The 20,306-nt window shown below is 40.2% G+C and overlaps 1 protein-coding gene across 1 annotated transcript; it reads left to right on the top strand.

The window, feature by feature from the left end:
* Nucleotides 1-3,824: 3,824 nt before the first annotated feature.
* Nucleotides 3,825-18,647, top strand: LOC148082632 (uncharacterized). The gene is made up of 5 exons (XM_087789874.1): nt 3,825-4,021; nt 9,159-9,217; nt 9,309-9,450; nt 12,816-12,861; nt 13,604-18,647. Exons 1-5 carry the CDS (start codon nt 3,915-3,917, stop codon nt 18,095-18,097), a joined length of 4,848 nt encoding a protein of 1,615 aa, XP_087646000.1. The 5' UTR covers nt 3,825-3,914; the 3' UTR covers nt 18,098-18,647.
* Nucleotides 18,648-20,306: the final 1,659 nt, after the last annotated feature.

Below are 20,306 nucleotides of genomic sequence, written 5' to 3'. Positions count from 1 at the left end.
CTGATGGAGGCGGTCTGGAGTCTGGAGCACTGACAGGCATCCACCGCAGGAGGAGAGGAGGAGGAGGAGAGGAGGAGGAGAGGAGAGGAGGAGGAGAGGAGGGAGGGATGTCAGTTACAAGATAAAACTCATCATGGTTTATTCAATTTAGTGCCACCACGACGTGAAATCATTCATCACTGTCAGAACAAGTCGCGAGATATACGATCGTCCTTCATATCTCTCTCGCCATCATGTGAAGATGATTTTAAAAAGAGCCTGATCTCAGAATGATTCATTGTTGTGCCTTAATTACGTGTTATTACGTTTATAATTACGTTCGATTCGGCGGTTTCGTTTATAATTTGAGGACGAAGCGTAAGTGTAGCAATACTGATATCTAGTGGCGACTTCTATCATGGCATCCTCCCTGGTATCTCTTCTTTATGTAAGTAAGTAAGTAATTTTTATTTATATAGCGCTTTTCCAGACCAGGGTCACAAAGCAATTAAACAATCAAAACAATACTAAATAAAGTATATACTTTAAAGGGCAAGATAAAACTGATAACACAACAGGAGTTCCAGAAAATCAAGGAAAAGCATGAACAAATAAAAACGTCTTAAGATGTTTCTTAAAGGAGTCAGTAGATCCATCAAGCGCAAAGAGAGAGGAAGATCGTTCCAAAGCTTAGGAGCAACAGCCTGGAAGGATTTCTCTCCCCTGGTCCTGAACCGTGTGCATGGAACCATAGTAGTAGATTCTGATCCACAGACCTCAGAGCCCGAGCTGGGGTGTAAGGCTGGATCAGATCAGTGATGTAAGGAGGGGCCTGACTGCAGGCGAGACAGTTCCTTCTTGTTAAGACATGAAAACAAACTGTTACAATAGTCCAGGCGAGACAGTCCCACTTCATCCCTCAGTCTTCTTAGCAGGATCTGGTGATCAACTGTGTCAAAGGCTGAGGACAGATCCAAGAGAACCAGAACAGTGAATTTCCCCAAGTAGGCCGACATCATGATGTCACTGGACACTTTCAAAAAAGCTGTCTCCGTAGCGTGATGTTTACGGAAGCCAGACTGAAACTTGTCATGGATGTCGCTCTGATCCAGGAACAATGACAGCTGCTCAGACACCACCTTCTCCAAGATCTTGGACAAGAAAGGGAGCTTAGAAATAGGCCTGAAATTTCTGGGGTCAGTCGGGTCTAAGCCTGGTTTTTTGAGCAGAGGTTCCACAATGGCATGTTTAAATGCATTGGGAAAAAGCCCTGTGGAAAGGGAGAGGTTCACCATATTGGTAACCCAGGGGCCAATTACATCAAATACTTTGATAAAAAGCCTACAAGGAAGGACGTCATCTGAGCAAGAGGAGGGTTTCACTTGTGCCGAAATATCACCCAAAGATACAGCAGTGAAGGAGGACCAAGAGGAGGAGAGGGGCTCAGAGACAGTAGGGGTTCCAAACAAAGGGGGAGAGAGTTTCTCTTTGATCAATTTAATTTTGTCAATGAAAAATCTCAACAATGCATTGCTGTCAGCTTCACAGAAGACAGGCGTGATTTGAGGAGCAGGAGACACGAGAGGATTAATCGTGTCAAACAACATTTTGGGGTTTTTCTTATTTGCTGCTACCAGCTTTCTGAGGTAATCAGGTCTAGCAGTTTCTACCATCTCATTGTAAGAAGACATCAGATCCCTGAGGTGAAGTCTGTGCAACTCAAGTTTATTAGACTTCCAGAGATGCTCAGTCTTTCGACAAAGTCTCTTCAGACTAAGGAGATCTTCATTTGACCAAGGGCAATGTTTTTTCTGAATTTTCAAGTTCGATTTAACAGGTGCCACTTGATCCAGTATTTCAACACAATGAGTAGTAAAACAGTGAATCAAACTGTCCACGTCTGGAAAGTCATCAAAGGAGGGTCAAACATAGCAGAAAAACTGTCTGCAGTATCAGCTGAGATGACACGCCTCTACCTTTTCCAGTGACTCCAGCCTGCCTGCACTCTTCTCTTCACTTGCCTTGATCTCAGATGTGGGTTATTAATTCTTCAGCTTAACAAATCTTAAATCTGCATGTTGTAAACTGACCCAGTGGAGCTGAGCCTGGTCTGTCTCTGCTCATATAGTGCGAGAAATCATCACTGTATTCCACGTGATGTCAGAGAGACTCTTGTCAACATGCTCACCGTTCAATCTTCAAATCTCGTCTGTCCCTTCAGCTTTCTAAGTGATGTTGACAGTTCATCCACTTTGACAGGCAGTATGAAGGAAGAGAACTCCATCCATCACTGAAGAACATTCTCAGCTGACATGATGGAACAATAAAGATGAGAATATACTATATATATGAAGCATTCACTCGTTCATCCCACTTTATCTTTAATTTTGATGGGGCCACGATTATGGATTATTTCCTCAATGGGATTTTCAATGCAGCAGATCTTTTCCTCAACAGAATCTGTAAAAACTTCTCAGGAATTATAGGAAAAGGAAGTATCTCAGCTTCAAGGCGAATCTTACCAATACTTGACTTCATGTAGACTGATGAAGAAATCCACGTCCTTTATGAAACCGACCCATCGAACGAAATGTTTTTACGAAGAAACGACAAGGATTCCTTGAGTGTGTATGAACAGTTGTTGAGAACATCGTCGAGATAAATCCACAGGGTGGAGCTGCTGATCCACTTCACGGTCACATGTTTTCTTGGTGGAAGAAAATATTCAGTTATTGAATGAACTTCTCTTTCTCTAAGGACATTTAATTAAATATTCGTTTGTTGGGAAGCCAAAAATAATTTATTTGAATATATTCTCAACTTTATAGTTTCCGTAGTTTTCATTTTATTTTACTGTGTTTTTGAATTTGTTTGTATTACAACTTATTATTTCAGGAGTTTATAAATTAGTTTCGCACTCTGAGTCACAGTATTTAAAAGAAAATATATACATATAAACTATTCGACCACGAAGAAAGGGTTGAAGAAGATCCAAACTGAAGCCATTTTAAAATTAAAATGATAAAATTAACAATGAGGTTTTTGTATGGTTGATTTTGAAATTGTAGTTTATTGTGTTCAGTTAGTAGCACTCAATGGTGAAAAAATATGATTGAAATTTGGGAGGGTTTATTTATTTGTTAATTGAAGTGTAGTAAATTACAAAATGTAAGTCATATTTACCAATTATCCAAAATGCAAGCACAGTTTCTTGAAATAAAACATCTTTTATTCACACAAGTCTTACATGTTCGTGTGTTACCAATACCTGTTGTATGAACAACAGGTGTAGGAAGTCAAACCCTTGCAGGAGCCAAGGTCTCAAGTATAAGTATCTGCATTGATTTGCTATTAAATAAGAGGGAATCTTAAATGGAAGCTATCTACTTATATATGAAGAAGATACAATATCAGTGGTAGCAGCATTCATTCTGATGTCAACAAAGTGAAAAGCAAATAAAATGTGTGTCTTACGAAACTTTTTAGAAGAATATTTTCCATGCAAACTGGAAAGGGCCAGAGACGGGGTTCTTGAGTTTTGTGACAGAGTAACTTTCTGTCAGTTTGGATTATAATCTTCTGCGTTCATAAACAAACTATTTAGGAATGTTTCCTTCCAAGAGAGATGTTGTCTGGTCAAGATAGAGCTCAAGTGTATGTTTATGATTTACAGCTTGTTTAGACAACCTGGAATCTTTAGAATCCTGGTCATAAACATGTAGCACGTGAGGCCTGAATGCGAGCCGTGATCGAGTGGATCCACCTTCACTGCTTCACTTCTTCTTTCCTGGCCACCGGTGAACTTTGACCTCTGGGGTGTTCGCCCCGGTCGCTCAGTTTGTTTTGGTTCACACGGAAATGCTGCGGATTCCTCGCCTCATGCCAGAAATGTAAGCTCTCTCTGCCCAAGTGTGACCGAACCGGTTGGAAGAGGGATGTTTGCGAGTGACGCAGCAGCAGCGTCGGTGTGGAGCTCAGGAGCAGAAGCAGCAGAAGCAGCGACGCCTCCCAGCAGCACAGACGCGCGCGGCTCCACTGCACGGTAAGTCCCGGATCTACGAACACTTACTTCTTGGTGATATGTTGCTGGTCGTCGCTGTGTTTTATGGCTTCTAAAGTAACCGTGTGAACTTGAGAGAACGTCGTGCCAGACTCCCTTGGAAATCTACGCGTTTTAAGATGAAGGGATTCCAGCTCCAGTTCATGAGATCGACCACGATTTACAAACAAAGCCGATCAAAAACACCTTCTCTTAGAAACAATTCCGCAACACCATCATAGAAACTACACGAGCTGCAGATTTGTATTGTAAGTCTTTGATGTTGTGCCAAACTATTTTTTTATACTATCGTCTCCTATATAGTTTCTATATGTTATATACTTTTAGATATATGCGAATTTGTTTTTGTTTAAAGCTTCTTGGACTTCATCATTATAAAAATAAATCCCTGAAGATCCTCATAACAGATCGAAATCTATCGATAAATTCTCACTATATTCATGGTCCCGACAGGCTGCTGGACTATATACTTTATATATAAAATTAAAAAAATAAGGTGTATAAGTAAGTAAGTAAGTAAGTAATTTTTATTTGTATAGCGCTTTCCCAGACCAGGGTCACAAAGCGCTTAAACAATCAAAACAATATTCAATAAAATATATACTTTAAAGGTCAAGATAAAACTGATAACACAACAGGAGTTCCAGAAAATCAAGGAAAAGCCTGAACAAATAGAAACGTCTTATAATAATCATGCATACCATATATGTATATATGATGTGAAACATGGTAATCATTTCAACAAAAGAAGCAGGTCAATGATATTCATTGTACATGACTGACTGATGTCACTTAAACATACAAGTTTGCTTTGGCTCAACGTATTTATTCAAGACTCTGATTTAAATCCCCCACAAAGCTATGATCATTATTACACGTGGATTAAGTACTAAAACACCTGGAGCTCAAGGTCAAGCTCTACATTTTTAACATGTATCCAGTAAAAAAATGTTAAAGTCAGAATTCTTCAGAGAAAAATACTTTTTGACATCCACCTGCATAGATGTCATGTTTAACATTCCTCAAGTCAACAGTTTTGTCTACATGTCAGCCTTGAGGCAGTGTAATACTATGTCGCTCATGCATCGTTAACATAATGAAATACTTTGTTTGTTTTATATTGAGAGTGATAGTAATATCTTGATATTAAAACTTTAAACACGCTTCCAAAGCTGCTCTTTGCATAGCTAAAACATTTAAATGAAATGAAATGAATTAAATTAAAATAAATGTATTTAAAGTCGAAACTGATGCGTTTAGTTTAAATCAGAAAAAATATTGACTTTGTATTTTAAAATATTTTCAAAGTGTTGCCAATGTCATAAAACACTACAATTTATTTTTAAATATAAACTTTTTATTGTCTAAATACAAGACTGAAACAATGTTTCTGTGTATAAATGATACATTTTTGCACATGCAACTTTATTTAATACACATTAAATTGTACTTTTGTACAATTTGATCAAATGCAAGTTTGTAAGATCTTCCAGCTAGGAGTGAAATATCTTTGTATGTCCAGCACAGATGGTCAAGTTAAGTTGACGGATCAGTGTATTGAATATCGTATTGACATGAACTAAATCTACTGTTGTCACATGACCTTCAAAGACACACAATAACTCCTTCGATACATAAAACCTCTTTTCAGATTTCTTCCTGCGGCCGCTGTATCAACATCCTCCTACTCGCCCCCTCGTAACCATCATGCACCTCTAGACACAAGATAAACAGCTTTCTCTGGAAGTGCAGCATGTCCTGAAGGCGTGGCAGCATTTGAACAAGTCTCACTCTGTCTGGCCTTTTGTTTCTATCTTTCCCTGCAGCACCTGTGACCGACATTAGGGTGGAAACCATTTGAAGGAACATTATCAACACCTACATGACAAGGATTGAGGGAGAGATTGTTATATAAGCGCGAGCTGGCAGGTATGAGCTCACGCAGCCACAGCAGGGCCGGCCTCCGCTCATCCTCACGCCGACATACTCTCGGGGAGCCACATTGCTCACGCATACAACAATAGCCATTAGTCATCAGCCATGAAAACAAAGTTGGTTCACACAGACCAGATAACGTGCTAGTGTGGTGGCTGGATGCCGAGCTGAAGATTATTGTTTGTGTTTTGTCAACAAGTATATAAGAGCCCCTGAATGACGAGATTTGAGGGATTTTAGCCAACATGGCTCCAGATTTAAGAAGGCAGCCATTAGTGTGCAAGTGTTTTGAGTTTGAGTGAAAAAGGCCGAACTGTCTATTCAAACAAAGTGAAGCTATGCACACATTCAGATTAAACACATTTAATCTTAAGAGTATGACGTGATTTCATTGCTAGTTCTATCAGCGTTTTAGAAATCCTTCATTTTTTCCAGCTGATTTCAATTCAATTTGACATGGTATAATTATTAAGTGCATTTTCTCTTATCATTCAAATCACATTTTTCTCATTTTAGATCCGTCTCTCAAGATTTCAGTTGTTTGTCTATATTTCATCTAGAATAACACAATTATATTTCAGCAGAAGAAGCATCATTTAAATGACCAGTTCTATATGTTATTTGAATGAAATACAAATTTTAAGTCTGATGTTTATTTTAAGATCATTTGTTTTTACATGATTGATTCAGGTAGTCATGTTACCTTATTACTGTGTACTTTTCATCTGTGATTTATTTCCTTATTCTCTAAATTTAATGAGCAAAAATCAAGAATGACAAAAACAACATCAATATTTCATTATTTATTTCACTCTGTTATGCTTGTTATTGTCGCAGCCTGATTTTAAGAAATGAAGTAGAACAATCTATCTTTTGTATCAATGTACTGTAAGTCTAATTATCTATCTGAAAATAACATTTATTAACAGTTTCCACACAACATCCCCAAATACCCTCCCTGCAGCACATTCCTAAAAAACCATCATTAGAATCACAAAATACCTGAACCTCCTCTACTGGACTGGAAAGAGCTCCTCTCTGAATCTCACGTAGATGACCGAGCTACACAAGGACAAAACCTAATATTGTTGTTGCTTTAAATGCAGAAAACCACCTGGAAGACTTAACTATTTTAACTTGAACCGCTAGACATCATCAGTCTCCTGAAGATTTGAAAACCATCTTGGAAAATGGACGTAGAGAACAAGCTTTCTAACCTCTCTGAACACCTCGTTCAAGCCTGTTCCTGCTCAATCTTCAAGCTCCTCAAACATTGTTGCTGCAGGATTATTGTTTGCTTTGTCGCCCGAGGGATGAGAGAGATCTTCTCACACGGAAGGGTGTTGGACTTGGCTGAGGGTGAGGATCGTCTTCTTCAGGGTCTGATGGAGGGAAAACGAGCTGAGAAGGACAAAGAGTGAGGCCTGCAGGCAAGGTGCAGGAGCACAGGCAGGGTCAAGTTCAGAGGATTTAAAAGAGGAATTGTTGTACGTCTCTCTCACAGTCTGACAGTGAAGGCTCATATGTTTGCTGATCGAAGGTCACTTCAGTGTTTATGGTGGTTGCTCAGCGGTTGGGTCAGTGGGTGTGGGAGTGTTGGCGACTCTGTAAAAAGTGAGTAGAGAGGTCTGAACCAGCTCATAACGGCTGCTGCTTATCACTCCAACACTGTCTGGCTGATAAACTCAGCGGTTTGAGTTGAGCTTGTAATGCCTGGATTCACTCTGTTGACATCAGGAGGGATTCACTCGTGAGTAAGAGTTGAGGTGTGAGGAGAGCGAAAATGATCAGGTGAGAGACCAACATGTACAGCAGACGGAAGCTTGAAGTGAAACTAAGATATTTCTTCAACCTGAAGACGTGAAAAATTTCTGTAATCTGTCTTTTGTGTACTTTTACTACTAAAAGTACTTAATTCAGACTGGTATTTTACTTAAGTTTGATGTGGTGTACCTTGTTTAGTTGTTTGATCCTCCTACAAGATCAGAATGTATATGTTTTATTTCCTTATAACATTTTATTTTGTTATGTTTAAATTAGCTGTGCTTTTAATACTACATGAACATGTTTATCTGTAAAGGAAACTAGTTTGCACTTTGTTTGTGAATAATTGCTATTTATGGAAATGTACAAGCTATCAGATTACACGATTAATGTATTTTAATTTTAATACAACAAATAAAATATTCTGTAGCTGCAGCCTTAGTTTAGATACAAAAACATATCGATAGAGATGTTTATTTTACACTACACAAGTCAGCTCCTCATCACCTACAAATTAACTTTTACTTAAAGTATATTACACTTTTCTCCAATATCTGCCTGGACTAGTAAATCTTTTATTATACTTCATTACATTTCATCAGAGTGTTTATGAGTTAACTGATGATGGAATTGACTCAATAATTCAGAAAGTAGTTTGTTTATGTTATTGTGATGCCATGTGACACACACTTCAAAAGTCAAAGGATTCCTGCAGGAAAAAACGAGTATGTTGTATCGAGTATTTGTACAGATTTTGAATAATCAGAGTAGATTTAAATAATAATATATAATAATTAATTAGAGCTTGAAACCAAGTCATGTCTCCTCATGTGAACTTTTGTCAGCTGCTCACACTTGTAAATGAGAGTTAACGAAAATAAAACTTCCTAGAGGCACAGGCTTGTTAGGATTTCTAGAGAAAACTGCCAAAACGTGTAATTAGTGGAAGCAGATCAAGATTTGTTCTGATCTGTGAGCTGCTGTAGAGACAAACTAACGCTACATAAGTGTATTACACAAGTCTCTCTAATTGTTGTGTAATTTGGAAATGCAACATTGCAAAAAAAAACAATTAAAATTGATTAAAATTGTGCCTGAATAAAGTTGTTGGGTTTGATATCATAAATCTAAAGAGCAGACTTTGTGTTTCTGTCTCATAAAAGCTTCATATCAAACTTCACGTGACATAATTTGACCTCTGGTCCGGGCGAAGGCAGCCAAAAGAATATTATAAAGCACACCTGCGTGCTCTAACTGATGTTCTCCTCTCATGCCAAAGGTGTGGCTTCTTGGGCAGAGCTTTTAAAATGATACTGTTTGTGCAGTTTCTGTTTTTCTATCTTGCTAAACTTTTATGCTTTTTGTTTTATTTAACTGTGGAAATCTTCTGTAACGTGTTTATTTCTGTCCTATTTTGCAGATACGAATCAGCCTCCTATTGGCGCCAACCGCAGCTCTACACAAGGCACGCGCACACAGGTAACACACAACACACAGTGTTTAGATCTTGGTTAACTCTTTGAAGGCACAGCAGTCTGGATGTCAAGCGTGGCTTGTGCTCCTCTTGCAGCTGCGTCTCCAAGAGAAGACAGACTCCGACGGTGCAGGAGTGTGGATGAGACTTTCTTTCCAGTCCAGCAGCCTGTCGGGGCCAGACACTCCCTGATCTTCTTGTCTCTACTCAGCAACCAGGAACACACCAATTTACCCGGGTAAGTCAGAAATATTTGTGGAGTGTGTGTTGGACGTGTTTATTATTGCTCAGGCATGTTCTTGGAATAACAACCTATTAAGCTTTCCTTTAGGGGGCCTGAGATTATGACTTCCGTAACATGCTGTGTAGTCTTTTTTGAGAGGTGATATGTTGTGGTATGAGGCAGGCAGTGGGTGTTGTTGATGACAGGATTGTGACTCTTCTTTAATCCCTCTCCTGGTTTGGCTGGTTTTATGTAGTCTTAAAGAAAAGATTTTGAGATTAACTTAAATGGGGATTATATCACAGCCTTGCTCATATGATGATGATGATGTGTGTCGTCATACTTACTCATTTCAGTGACACTGATGTTTACACCTGCGTTGTGAATTGATCTAAAAGACGAAGAAGACAGTAGCAGATTTAAAGCTCTATAGTATGTAAGTTAGATCCATCATCATGTTTGGTGGAGACACAAAAAAAAGAAGAAGTAGAATCAGAAGAGTCAGAGTTGAAGTTGCTCAGGCTGGACAAGATTGGAAATGAGTTTACGAGAGCGGCAATGATGGACTGATGGAAGTGGTTTGGAATTCAAATGAAAGTTGACTCAAGAGAAGAGACAAAAAAGTTGAGGAGTGAGGAGACTGACTCTTTGCCAAATCTTTACCCTGATCTTTTTTAACCAGGATAATTTAATGCAAATTCACCAAAAAAAAATTAAACGTATGATTATTTAACATTGGATTTTGAGGCTCAAACATACACACACGAACATAATATGAATTTGATCAACTTCACCAAATTGGGTCATGGCTTTTTACAGGACACAATGTCAATGTTTAAAGTATTTTGCAACATGCATTGAAACTTAAAAATCCCAAATTGGTTTGAATTTAATTGAAAAGACTGAATCTTTTTGCTAATGCTATACTTTGTAGGATTCTTGTATGGCATAATAGTGAGACACAGTTGTCACATATTTACGATCACACAAAAAAAAGGCAGAGTCACAGACACATGTTCACAGACCAGTCTTCAGATAAAATTGCAAAAATCAAGCATGATCGGCAAAAAAAGAATGATAAATTGCATGAAAGATCTTACAATAACGCTGAAGATGGTCTATATAGAGTTTGTGTTATACTTATTACTGGCTTATTATTTAATGAGTAAAGAGTCTTGGCGTGTCAAGAGTCACAGGCTTATGTATTTCAAAATAAAACACATTGGAGACAGTTATTACCAATACAACAAGAATGAAATGATTGGTTACACATGTCTTATAGACTGGTACTATGTTGCTATGAACTCCGGGTCCAGGCTCACTTGAGTTGCTGGATCTGCTGCAACACTCTCACCTCTCACGAAGAGGCACAGCTCACTGTGCAAACACGGATGTAAACGTTAACATCCACTCTAGAAATATGTCACGGCTGATGGTCGTAATCTTCATCCATCTTACGGCCTGGCACCTCGCGTCAGTGTGTTAATATAACAAGTTCAGTTACGCTTTCATTCGTTGTCAGCTGATAATGTCGTAAACTTTAGCAAATCATTGCCTTCATTGGAAGGTTAACAGCAGCGAGAGAGCAGAGTTCACAAAAATGTATCATGATTTAGATGTTGGCATGGTTTCCTTATACATACTGAGATAATGTTCCTTTGCTGGATAATCACTTTCACAGTCCGCCCTGTTACTTACCTGAGCTGGTCACTCACGCCCTGAGCCGTCTGCTACCTGTTCACATCTGTTTTGTGACCTTATATGGATGTGTGGGATCCTGCGAATGTGCAGAATGTACTCTATGTGCAACCATGTCAGAAATGTGGAACACACGCTCAGAGTAAGCAGGATGAGGCGTGACCTGTGAGAAAAAACGTTTAATAAAGACAGGGCAGACGTTAGGAATGCTGACCGGCAGGTCCGGCCGCATGGTGATAGTTTGACGTGTAAAAATAGATAAACTAGATGAGGGCACAGTGTGGAGTTTAATTGTCATTCTAGTGTTAATGTGTGAATATAAAGAGATTCACTTTATGATGACAGTCTCATGTGGTCAAACCTGTCCGACGACACTGTGCTGGTGTGTAACTTCATTCGCATGACTATTCAAACACATGGATCATTTAAAGTTTTTATTTTTTCCAACACTGTTGAAAAATGTAAAGATTGTTGGGAATGTGACGTATGCAGCAGGAGAGCGATAAGTAGGTTGATGCAGGTCTGAGCTGCTGAGGCCACAACAAACATGTAGTAAATAGAGGCCAGAATGAATGTTTATAAAGGCCACAGACTGATTTATTAAACCATGAAAATGAATAAATTGTTATCAGCTGTTGGGCTAAAAAGGAGCATTTATTATTAAATTGATACATATTTGTTTGTGGTTTATATTTATTTGATTTAAGTTTGTACTGTAATTTAGATTCCCAACCTTTTTTTTCATCACAGACTGGTTTGATGTCAACTTAAGTCTCTGACTCGCCTTCATCAAAAAGAGAAAAAATAAAATATAATGACTCTCCAAAATATTAAACATTAAAAGCATTAAAAGCAACATCAATTTCACTAGTTTAAAGATTATTTGGAGAAAAATAACCTTTCACACAGTAATAATCAATACAACAGAACGTATACATATAGAATGTTCCATACGTGCAGGTCAAATGCCTCAGTGGTTGTGAATCACTGCTGTAGAACAATAAACTACTTATGAATAAATATATTTCTAAATAATAAATAAAATAAAAAAATTTCTTAATGTTGCCACCAAAGTTTAAACATGTGAATCCAAACTAACACCATAGTGGTGAGAGATGTTTTGGGAAGTAACACGCACCTGCACCTTCAGCGTCTTGTTGTGTGTCGTCAAAGACTACAAAGGACTGGCTAAGCAGAAGAAAGTTAATATGTTTGGTCCATGTGACAGAAAAATTCATTGTTTCTTTATAATAGAAAAATGAGGGGAATTCACACTTCAAAGACGCCCCTAGAGCCTCGTGGCGGCCCCCACTTTGAAAAGAACTAGCCTAGAAGACAACATGGAGTGGGACTGAACTATCTTTAGATAATCTTGGTTTACATCACTGTGACGTAAGACATATCAAGTAAATCCACTGAATGCTTCACCCTAAAATTTGTTATTAGCTTTAATTAACACATGTTGTGGTGACTTGTTATTGATACGCCCAGGCTTCAGAGCAGTCAGGCATTCCTGAGCGCCGATGAAACAAAATAATGAAGCTACGTAGCAACAGCTTCAACAACAACATGGAAACTCTTCTTGTGTGGATCAAAAATGTTTGAACTGAAACTGACTCAAAGGTTATTGTTGATAAGTTATATCATTGACTACTTTCCTAATGATTTTATCTTCCTTCCAGCTCTGCCAGTAAACGGAGGGCGGACACAGAAACCAGCTGCTCACAGGTAAGAATCTACCTCACATGTAGGAATTCTTCCTCCCTCATGCCTAAAAGTATGATTTTTTTTTCCCCCTAACTCAAAAGTACTCAGCACATTCTCTTCACTCTCTTCTTCTCTGTGACGCAGTAAACATCTGAGATTTATAATGATCTCAACTGGGTGTGTGTGTTTTTCACTTGTGTGTCCATGGAGATTTCTCATGTCGATCAAAATAACCTGTTAGTTGAGCCACAATGCAAATGATTAAGAAGTTCAGGCTCTCCTCAATAAGTCACGTTAGCCATTACCCATTACTGTGTTTTGATCATTCAGTGGCCAAAAATGATTTACCAGAACATGGGTGAAGTACCTTACATCATCTTCTTGTTCTTCTTTTTCTTTCGCTGCTCCCTTCAGGGGTCGCCAAAGCGAATCAACCTGCTGAAAATGCTATCTGTAATAGCTTAGATCCCCCTTTAGTTATCTTATTATTTTTTAGAAAGTCCAAGTTTTAACCAGACTTAAAACATTTATGAGGACGGAGTATGGGCCGTTTAATTAACTTTCCGTCAAAAGTACTAAACTTACAAGTTACATATTGTATTGTGTTTTTACAGATTATGTGTCAATGTTTTGCTTTCTAGAAAATCCACCAAGTGTACCAAAAATATAATTTCTTCAACTATGTTTTCACAAAGTAAACTTAGATCCGTACAATTTTATAATGATCAACAACATTAATTTATTTTCCTTCTCCTTTGTAAAGGTAAAGAGCCAAGTGACCGCAGGAGACACCACCGTCTGTAATGATCAAGACAACGGCATCATAAATTGCCAGTCGTCGAATACTGACTCTGGACTACAAAATGCCACCAGCCTTGAACCTGATCGTACACCTGATGCTGTTCAGTCCAAAGAAGATTTAAACTCTTTGCCTACACCGTTGAGGCCAACTGGTTCTGAAGAACCATCTGATTCCAGCATGCTGTCTTCTTCGGTTGTGACGGTCCTGGCCCCACACTTCAGTCGGAGGGGCAAAAGGTTCGATGGCCCAGGGAGTCTTCACAGTCAGGGTAGCATGCAAGATGTAAAAAATTTGTCACATGACTTTCAAAGGACCCAGCATAGTATGGGCAGGATGTTTACGAATGCATCTCAAGACCAGCAAAGAGCCCGTAGGAGCACAGTTGATTGGTCGAATAAAAGTGGCCCTAGTAGCTTGAGCTACAGTGCGAATAGCAGACATCATTCCATTCCAACAGGTGTTTCAGTTAAGGGCACAGAAAACCTAAATGAAGTAGGATATACATGCTCTGAAGTCAGACCCCACTCCATCATGTCCCCCTCTGGTGTGGACCAAAACAGCACTCAAACTGCAGAGCAAAGAGGGATCTCCTCTTTAGGCTCCAAGCCGACCACCAGCAGTCTTCTTCTGTCCTTAAGACGGTTGAATAATCGAAACGTAAATGGACCCCCACAGGCGTCTAAAATACAATCACCAACTCAGAGCACTTCACCTCAAGATGATAAAATTTACAAAACGCACCTTTCCTATACCTTCAACAAGAATGTATCCCAGGAAAGGGTCAATCCGACTCCGGCGTCAACAAGTACTCCTCATCGGACTTCGGATTTTGGTTCATCATCCAATGATAGGATCAGCAAAGCAGCCTGGTTCTCGTCATCCACTGACAAAGCCACAGACAATGCTCCTCAAAGCATGAACCAAACCCAGTCACGCTTCCTTGCATCAAGGCAGGCCTTCATGGAGGGAAGGCCATACAGCAGCCTACAGGAGAGGGTGGATTTTGGAAAAGAGATCTCAAACTCATCAGCTAGAGATTCCTTCTTAATCAAAACACCCCCACTGAAAAGAATAACTCGGGCTGAAACTATTTGGAAACAACATGACTCACTTCCTCACTCCCTAAATGACACAAACACCCAGAAGAAGCAGGAGTCAGCTTTAGTTGTATCTAATAACATTCACAACATGTCACAATCTGGTTTTACTCACAGTAAGAGACCTACAGATGATGGACGCAATATTAAGGCAAGATTTGAGGACAAATCAGAGGAGTTGAAAAGCCCACGGCAGCTTCATAATCTGCCTGATCTTTTGCTGAGTTCCAAAATAAACTCTACTTCAAAACTTCCTCCTGCACCAAATATGAGCAGCAGCAGACTGGAGAATGATCACAGGCCTTTTCAAGACAAAGCCATTTCTCCTGCATTTAGAAAACAGTCTCTGACTCTAGACCTGAGCAGCACCTTTGTATCTGGGCCACACCGAGCCCAAAGCACTTCTCCTTATCAAAGAAGTCCAGTTTCCCCACCAAGAAATAGTCCTATTCAGTCATTCCCTGTTTCACTTTCACAAGAAAAAGTGTCCAAAAAGACAACTCCTTCCTCACCTATTGGCTTCGAGAGAAGTTATGCTTCCATACCAAAGCCATTTGATTCTGGGTCCAAAGTTAGTCATACAGTTGACATCATGTCAAAAAGACTACACAGCACCTCCCCATTCACCACAAAAAGTCATCATAGTGCCCCTCTGTCACCTAAATCTGCCCTTGCCCCCCCTCCCACGAATACCTTGCATCTTCTAACTCCCCCTTCCACACCCGTCCCCACCAGCCCCGGCTTCTCAGAAACGTCCAGCCCCAAAGAAGGGAGGGACTTTGCCAATAGCCTGGAAAGAAACGCAAAGAAACCCGAGAAGACGGAGCAGACAAAAGAAAAGAAAAAGAGAAGAGTAACATGGGAGGACTCGGTTGAGAATTCTAAACTGATCTCAGACGTGGATGCATCCACCATCAGCCCTCAGTCCCCGACAAGGTCAACAAGAGGAATAAACGCCCCCTCCATTTTTTCCTTTCTGAGACCAAACAGCCCCACGAACAATTCCCATCCTGTTCGCGCTCCCTCAGCCAGAACAACATCATTGCAGGTGGAGACGAAAGAAAAGTATCGATCCTTTTCATCCGACTCTGCTGATTTTTCATCCAGAGATGAACAATCCAGGCACAAACGTTGCGACTCCGTGGACCTTAGCCAAGCAAGACAAGAATTGACGGCACCCAGACAGTCTGTCACTGTCCAGTCTCACTCCTCAACAGCTCTTTCTCTCCCTCCGGACTTTTTAAGCGGGTACCAGGTTCGATACAGCTCCCCTCCATATTCAACTCTTGTTTCCACCCGATCAATACAAGATGAGGGCAAACGTCCACCGCCAAGATCGCCACTCTTCAAGGAACAGGATCAGCCAAACAATACAGGGCAGCACCGATATGTACTTTTACACCAAACTGAAGATGCATGTCCACTCAAGTCAGAACCCCGTCAGTCGACTGCAAACTCATGTCTGTCTCAGAAGCCCGCGTCCTATGGTGACGGATTAAACAGGGGGTCTGGTAACGACACCAGTCGAAACTGCCGCAACATTCCATTATTGCTTGTCGACAACAGACTTCAGGTTGGCCCGAAGGACAAACAAGCACCGGGCTGTGTGACAGAGACACTTGTTTATAGCATCAATCATACTCCAAATGACACGAAGCCAGATCTCTTGGCAGAAACTTTCATTACACCTGTTTCACCACAAGTGAATCGTGAGAAGGCAACGCCCACGGATTTGGGAACCGATACCTCACGTGATAGTAGGACCAGTCAAGCCGAAGACTTCAGCGGAGGCCCAGGAGGCCCAAATCAAAAAGGTGTGACGGAGAAGAACATTAGTCCTTCTGTGGAGGAAAACAAAGAACAAACTACAAAGAAGAGTCGGTTCATTTTGAAGAAATCTTCAAGCACTCCGAATACTAATTTGTCCAGGTCAGACTCAGACCGATCCAACAAGACGAACAGCAAGATGACAGTTCTGAACAAAATAAGACAAACGTTCAGTACGAGACGTTCTGAAGACGATCCGGCGTATCCATGGAAGTTTAAGCGATCCTCACAAACGCCTTCTCTCAGTGGATTAAGTGACACCAGCACAAGCAGTGACACTGCTGAGTCCAACAAGAGTCAACACAAAGAGAAGGACGGTCCATCCAAGGACAAAGAAAATGTTAGGGTGAGAAATGAAGGATGGATCCAGAAAAGATACTCAAAGCCAATGTCTCTGAAAAATACCAATGAGAACAATCCATTCTCGCTTTCACTGGATTTTGGGACAAAGGGGAAAAAGGATGCAAGTGAAAGTAGAAGTAAAGTCAATTGGACAAATGATCTCTCCACAAGTCCTCAGATCGAAGACAAAAACGTTGACATCAGAGTTAGACAACCACCAAGTTTGGTGCTGCCTGACAATGATACTAGTTCAAACATCTTACCAACTCATTCTCAGCTGGCAAAATCCTCCTGCCCAAGAAGTCCCTTTTCACCTTTTCCCTCCCTGTCCCCGATATCCCCTCTCACTCCACCAGACGCACTTGATGACAATGTCTTCTACAGTCCCAAACTTCGCCGTCGAAAGGATTCTCTGTCGCCACGGGAGCCCAGAGAAGGGATTAGCCTCGGAGGTTCAAGCAGATGCCGGGTATCTACAGGTCCTCCTAGTACTAGTTCAGGAAATGTGGACAGCCTGCCGTCGTCCTATGCTGACCTGAAATATGGTATCGAGCCAGGAAGGTCCGTTTCTGTAAGTTCCGTCCTCTCCAGTCGTCCCTCAGGGCCGGGCCGTATTTCTACTGGGTCCAGGGTCATGAGTGTGGGAGACCTCACTGCACCAAGTTTGTCCTGTAAACGTTCCAGCAGGGATTTGGACCAGTGGGCACTTTACCCAGACTGGACAACCGACTGCAGCGATAGTGGCCGGATGTATTCCCATGTCGACGCGAGTCAAGTGAGATCCCGATCTCTTCCTCGTTCACTAACCCGGCATCTGGCTGCCTGGAGTTCCGAGATGTCCGAGGCAACTCCTGCACCGACCACATCAAAGGCAGCTCGTCTCTGGAGCCCTAGTTTAAATGTCTGTCAGTTCTCGTGGGACACCGAGTGTCCACCAACTCCTCCTCCAACTCCCCCCTTGTCGCCGCCAACCCGGCGCATGTCCAAACCTTCAAGCGTGTCTTTGTCCAACTCACCCGACTCCAGTGTTGATTCACTGGACAACCCTACACCCAAAGGACGTCTGCCCTCCAGGGGTTACATCTCAAGTCTCAGCAGCTTCAAGGAATCCTCAGAAAGCAGTTCAGACACGACAACAGACGACGAATATTACCTAGAATCAGATGAAGAAAAAGAGACTGAACTATGAACGAGTGGAATCCTGGTCTGAGCAGTAAAGAAAAGAAGAAAGATGGAGTCTCCAATAGTTTCAGTGGTCCTGGTGATTTACTTCTTTTTCTTGTTTTTGTTGCAAAACAGTTGATTTTCCGAGTATTTTTGTATGTTTTTGTATATTAAGCTTCTGGAGATCATATTGTTCGGCCTGCATGGCACCTTTAGAAATGTACCTGTTCAACATTATATCAGCAAGTGCGATAATCAGCTGCAAGTGTGCGTTTGAAAATTTTACTGGTCAAATAATAGCGAGTGGTCTAAAGTGAAGCTTAGTTAATAGGCAACGATTAACCTTTTGCATGATTTCAGTGATTGTTTAATCATTAAACTGCATGAAAGTGCTGCGCTTGTTATAAGTGGATGTCAGGTTTATAAGGTGTGTTGACTCATGCGACAGAGGAACGGCTGCTCTCTCAGAATTGCTTTGTGGAATGTCTGATATTTTTCTAAACTAATTATTCTATTTGCAAAACAACAACAAAGTTCTAATATATTTTAATAAATAAAAATATAATTCATATGAAGTGTGTGTCGTTGCTTTGTCGTCTTGTTCCTCCTTTTATTTACTTGACCTAAATAGTTAGTCGTAAAGTTCAGTCCTGGCATGACTTGGAAGAGCTTCTGTGCCAGAGGCCCGAGTACGCAGCCAAGAAGCTTTAATAGGTTTGCCTTGTGGGATATCAGGTTAATGAAGTGTGTTTCGGAGGCGTGCGGTGCAACAGTCGCACATTATTCCACAGGGTGTTTCCTGCGTTCTGCTGGTTTGACGCTGTTGAATCAAGCCTTATTAGCAGGGTGGATTTATTTTTTAATAAAACATGTTTTTTGTTTGTGTTCCTCACGTTGGCTGTCCTCTATTGTGTTTAGGAACAGGACACTCCCAGCGAGGAATCTAGACTGTTATTGTTATTGTCCCTGACATTGTGTGGGAATGTCAGATACAAAGATTACAGTTTTTCTTTTTTGAAACCTAAAATCACTGGTAGCAATGAGACCAAATTGATTATCTTCACATAAATAATTGATTTATTGACCACACTCTAAATTAGAAATCGGATTTTAAAACTTTAAAATATTTAAAATATTTCAATAAAATGCATTATTTCCTCTCATACTTAATATTACAAATATTTGTCATCAGTGCTTCATAATTCACTATGGTCATGGGGGTTTATTATCTTTTTTAGGCCACACCAAGAGACAAAAAAAAGATTACAATTCTCTCCAAAATTATACAAGTCCATATGACCAACCCAGAGACCCGTATTTGATAGTTCTGACCAAGTCACTGTATGTGGCCCACAACAGATTGTGTTCAGTTGCAGTTGTATTATGTAAAGTTTAACCCCATCCGGATTTCGTTGTAAGTCATTTCTCGGTCATGACTTTACGACTGCTAGTGCACTCGTAAAGTCCTTTTTATGGTACATATAAAACACTTTAGTTGGCATAAGGAAATAAATAACTCGCATTTGGGAACAAAACTGTGATTTGAGACAGTCGTTTTCACTCAATCTGCATAAAGATCACTAGAAGATGTCTTTAACGGATTAAAAACCAAGGAAAATCCATGATCACCAAGAAGCAGAACTCTTCGGTCTCAGTCGGTTCTTGCACAAGATTCCTGTTCAAGACAAAAAAATGACTTAATTATTAATAATTATTATTATATTATTATAATTAAAGGGCAACCAATGTGAAAACAAAAACCTGACTCACTGACATGTTTCAAACGTTGAAGTCTTCCTCTCCAAGATGCAGTAAGTTCCTCATCATGACCATGTTTTGAAGTTATTGCTTTATAAAGTTCTCCCCCGTCTGAAATCTCGGCGAATGAGAGTTTACGAGAGCAAAGTTCATGAAATATGATGTGTAAATAACATAACTTTAACTTGTTTTTGTACCGTGATCCCCCCACAACCAGCGTGATATGTGAAAATAAAAATCACACAAAACACCTCAAATCACAGTATATGAGTCATTCAACGGTTTTAAGTTGAAGTTATTTTAGTACAAAAATATTAAAGTACCCAAAACTACTGAGAGCTGCTTTAACACCCCGCTTTGTTTATACAATGAGTCCCTTGGAGGTGGCGACTACCAGGATTGATGACGTGCTGCGACAAATATTGATGTTTGACCAATCACAGTAGAGTGTTTGTTTTTTATGGAAAACAGGATTT

Source organism: Callionymus lyra, chromosome 4, assembly GCF_982586985.1.
Source record: "Callionymus lyra chromosome 4, fCalLyr1.hap1.1, whole genome shotgun sequence".
Taxonomy (NCBI): Eukaryota; Metazoa; Chordata; class Actinopteri; order Syngnathiformes; family Callionymidae; genus Callionymus; species Callionymus lyra.
Note: the sequence above shows the minus strand (reverse complement) of the source record. Positions and strands in the feature narration are given on the sequence as shown.

What these genes read in the sequence shown, in the direction of transcription:
- LOC148082632 (XM_087789874.1), top strand. Translation starts at nt 3,915, where the DNA reads ATGTTTGCGAGTGACGCAGCAGCAGCGTCGGTGTGGAGCTCAGGAGCA. An exon ending in GAACACACCAATTTACCCGG is followed by an intron (nt 9,451 to 12,815) that starts GTAAGTCAGAAA and finishes TCTTCCTTCCAG; the next exon opens with CTCTGCCAGTAAACGGAGGG. An exon ending in CAGAAACCAGCTGCTCACAG is followed by an intron (nt 12,862 to 13,603) that starts GTAAGAATCTAC and finishes TCCTTTGTAAAG; the next exon opens with GTAAAGAGCCAAGTGACCGC.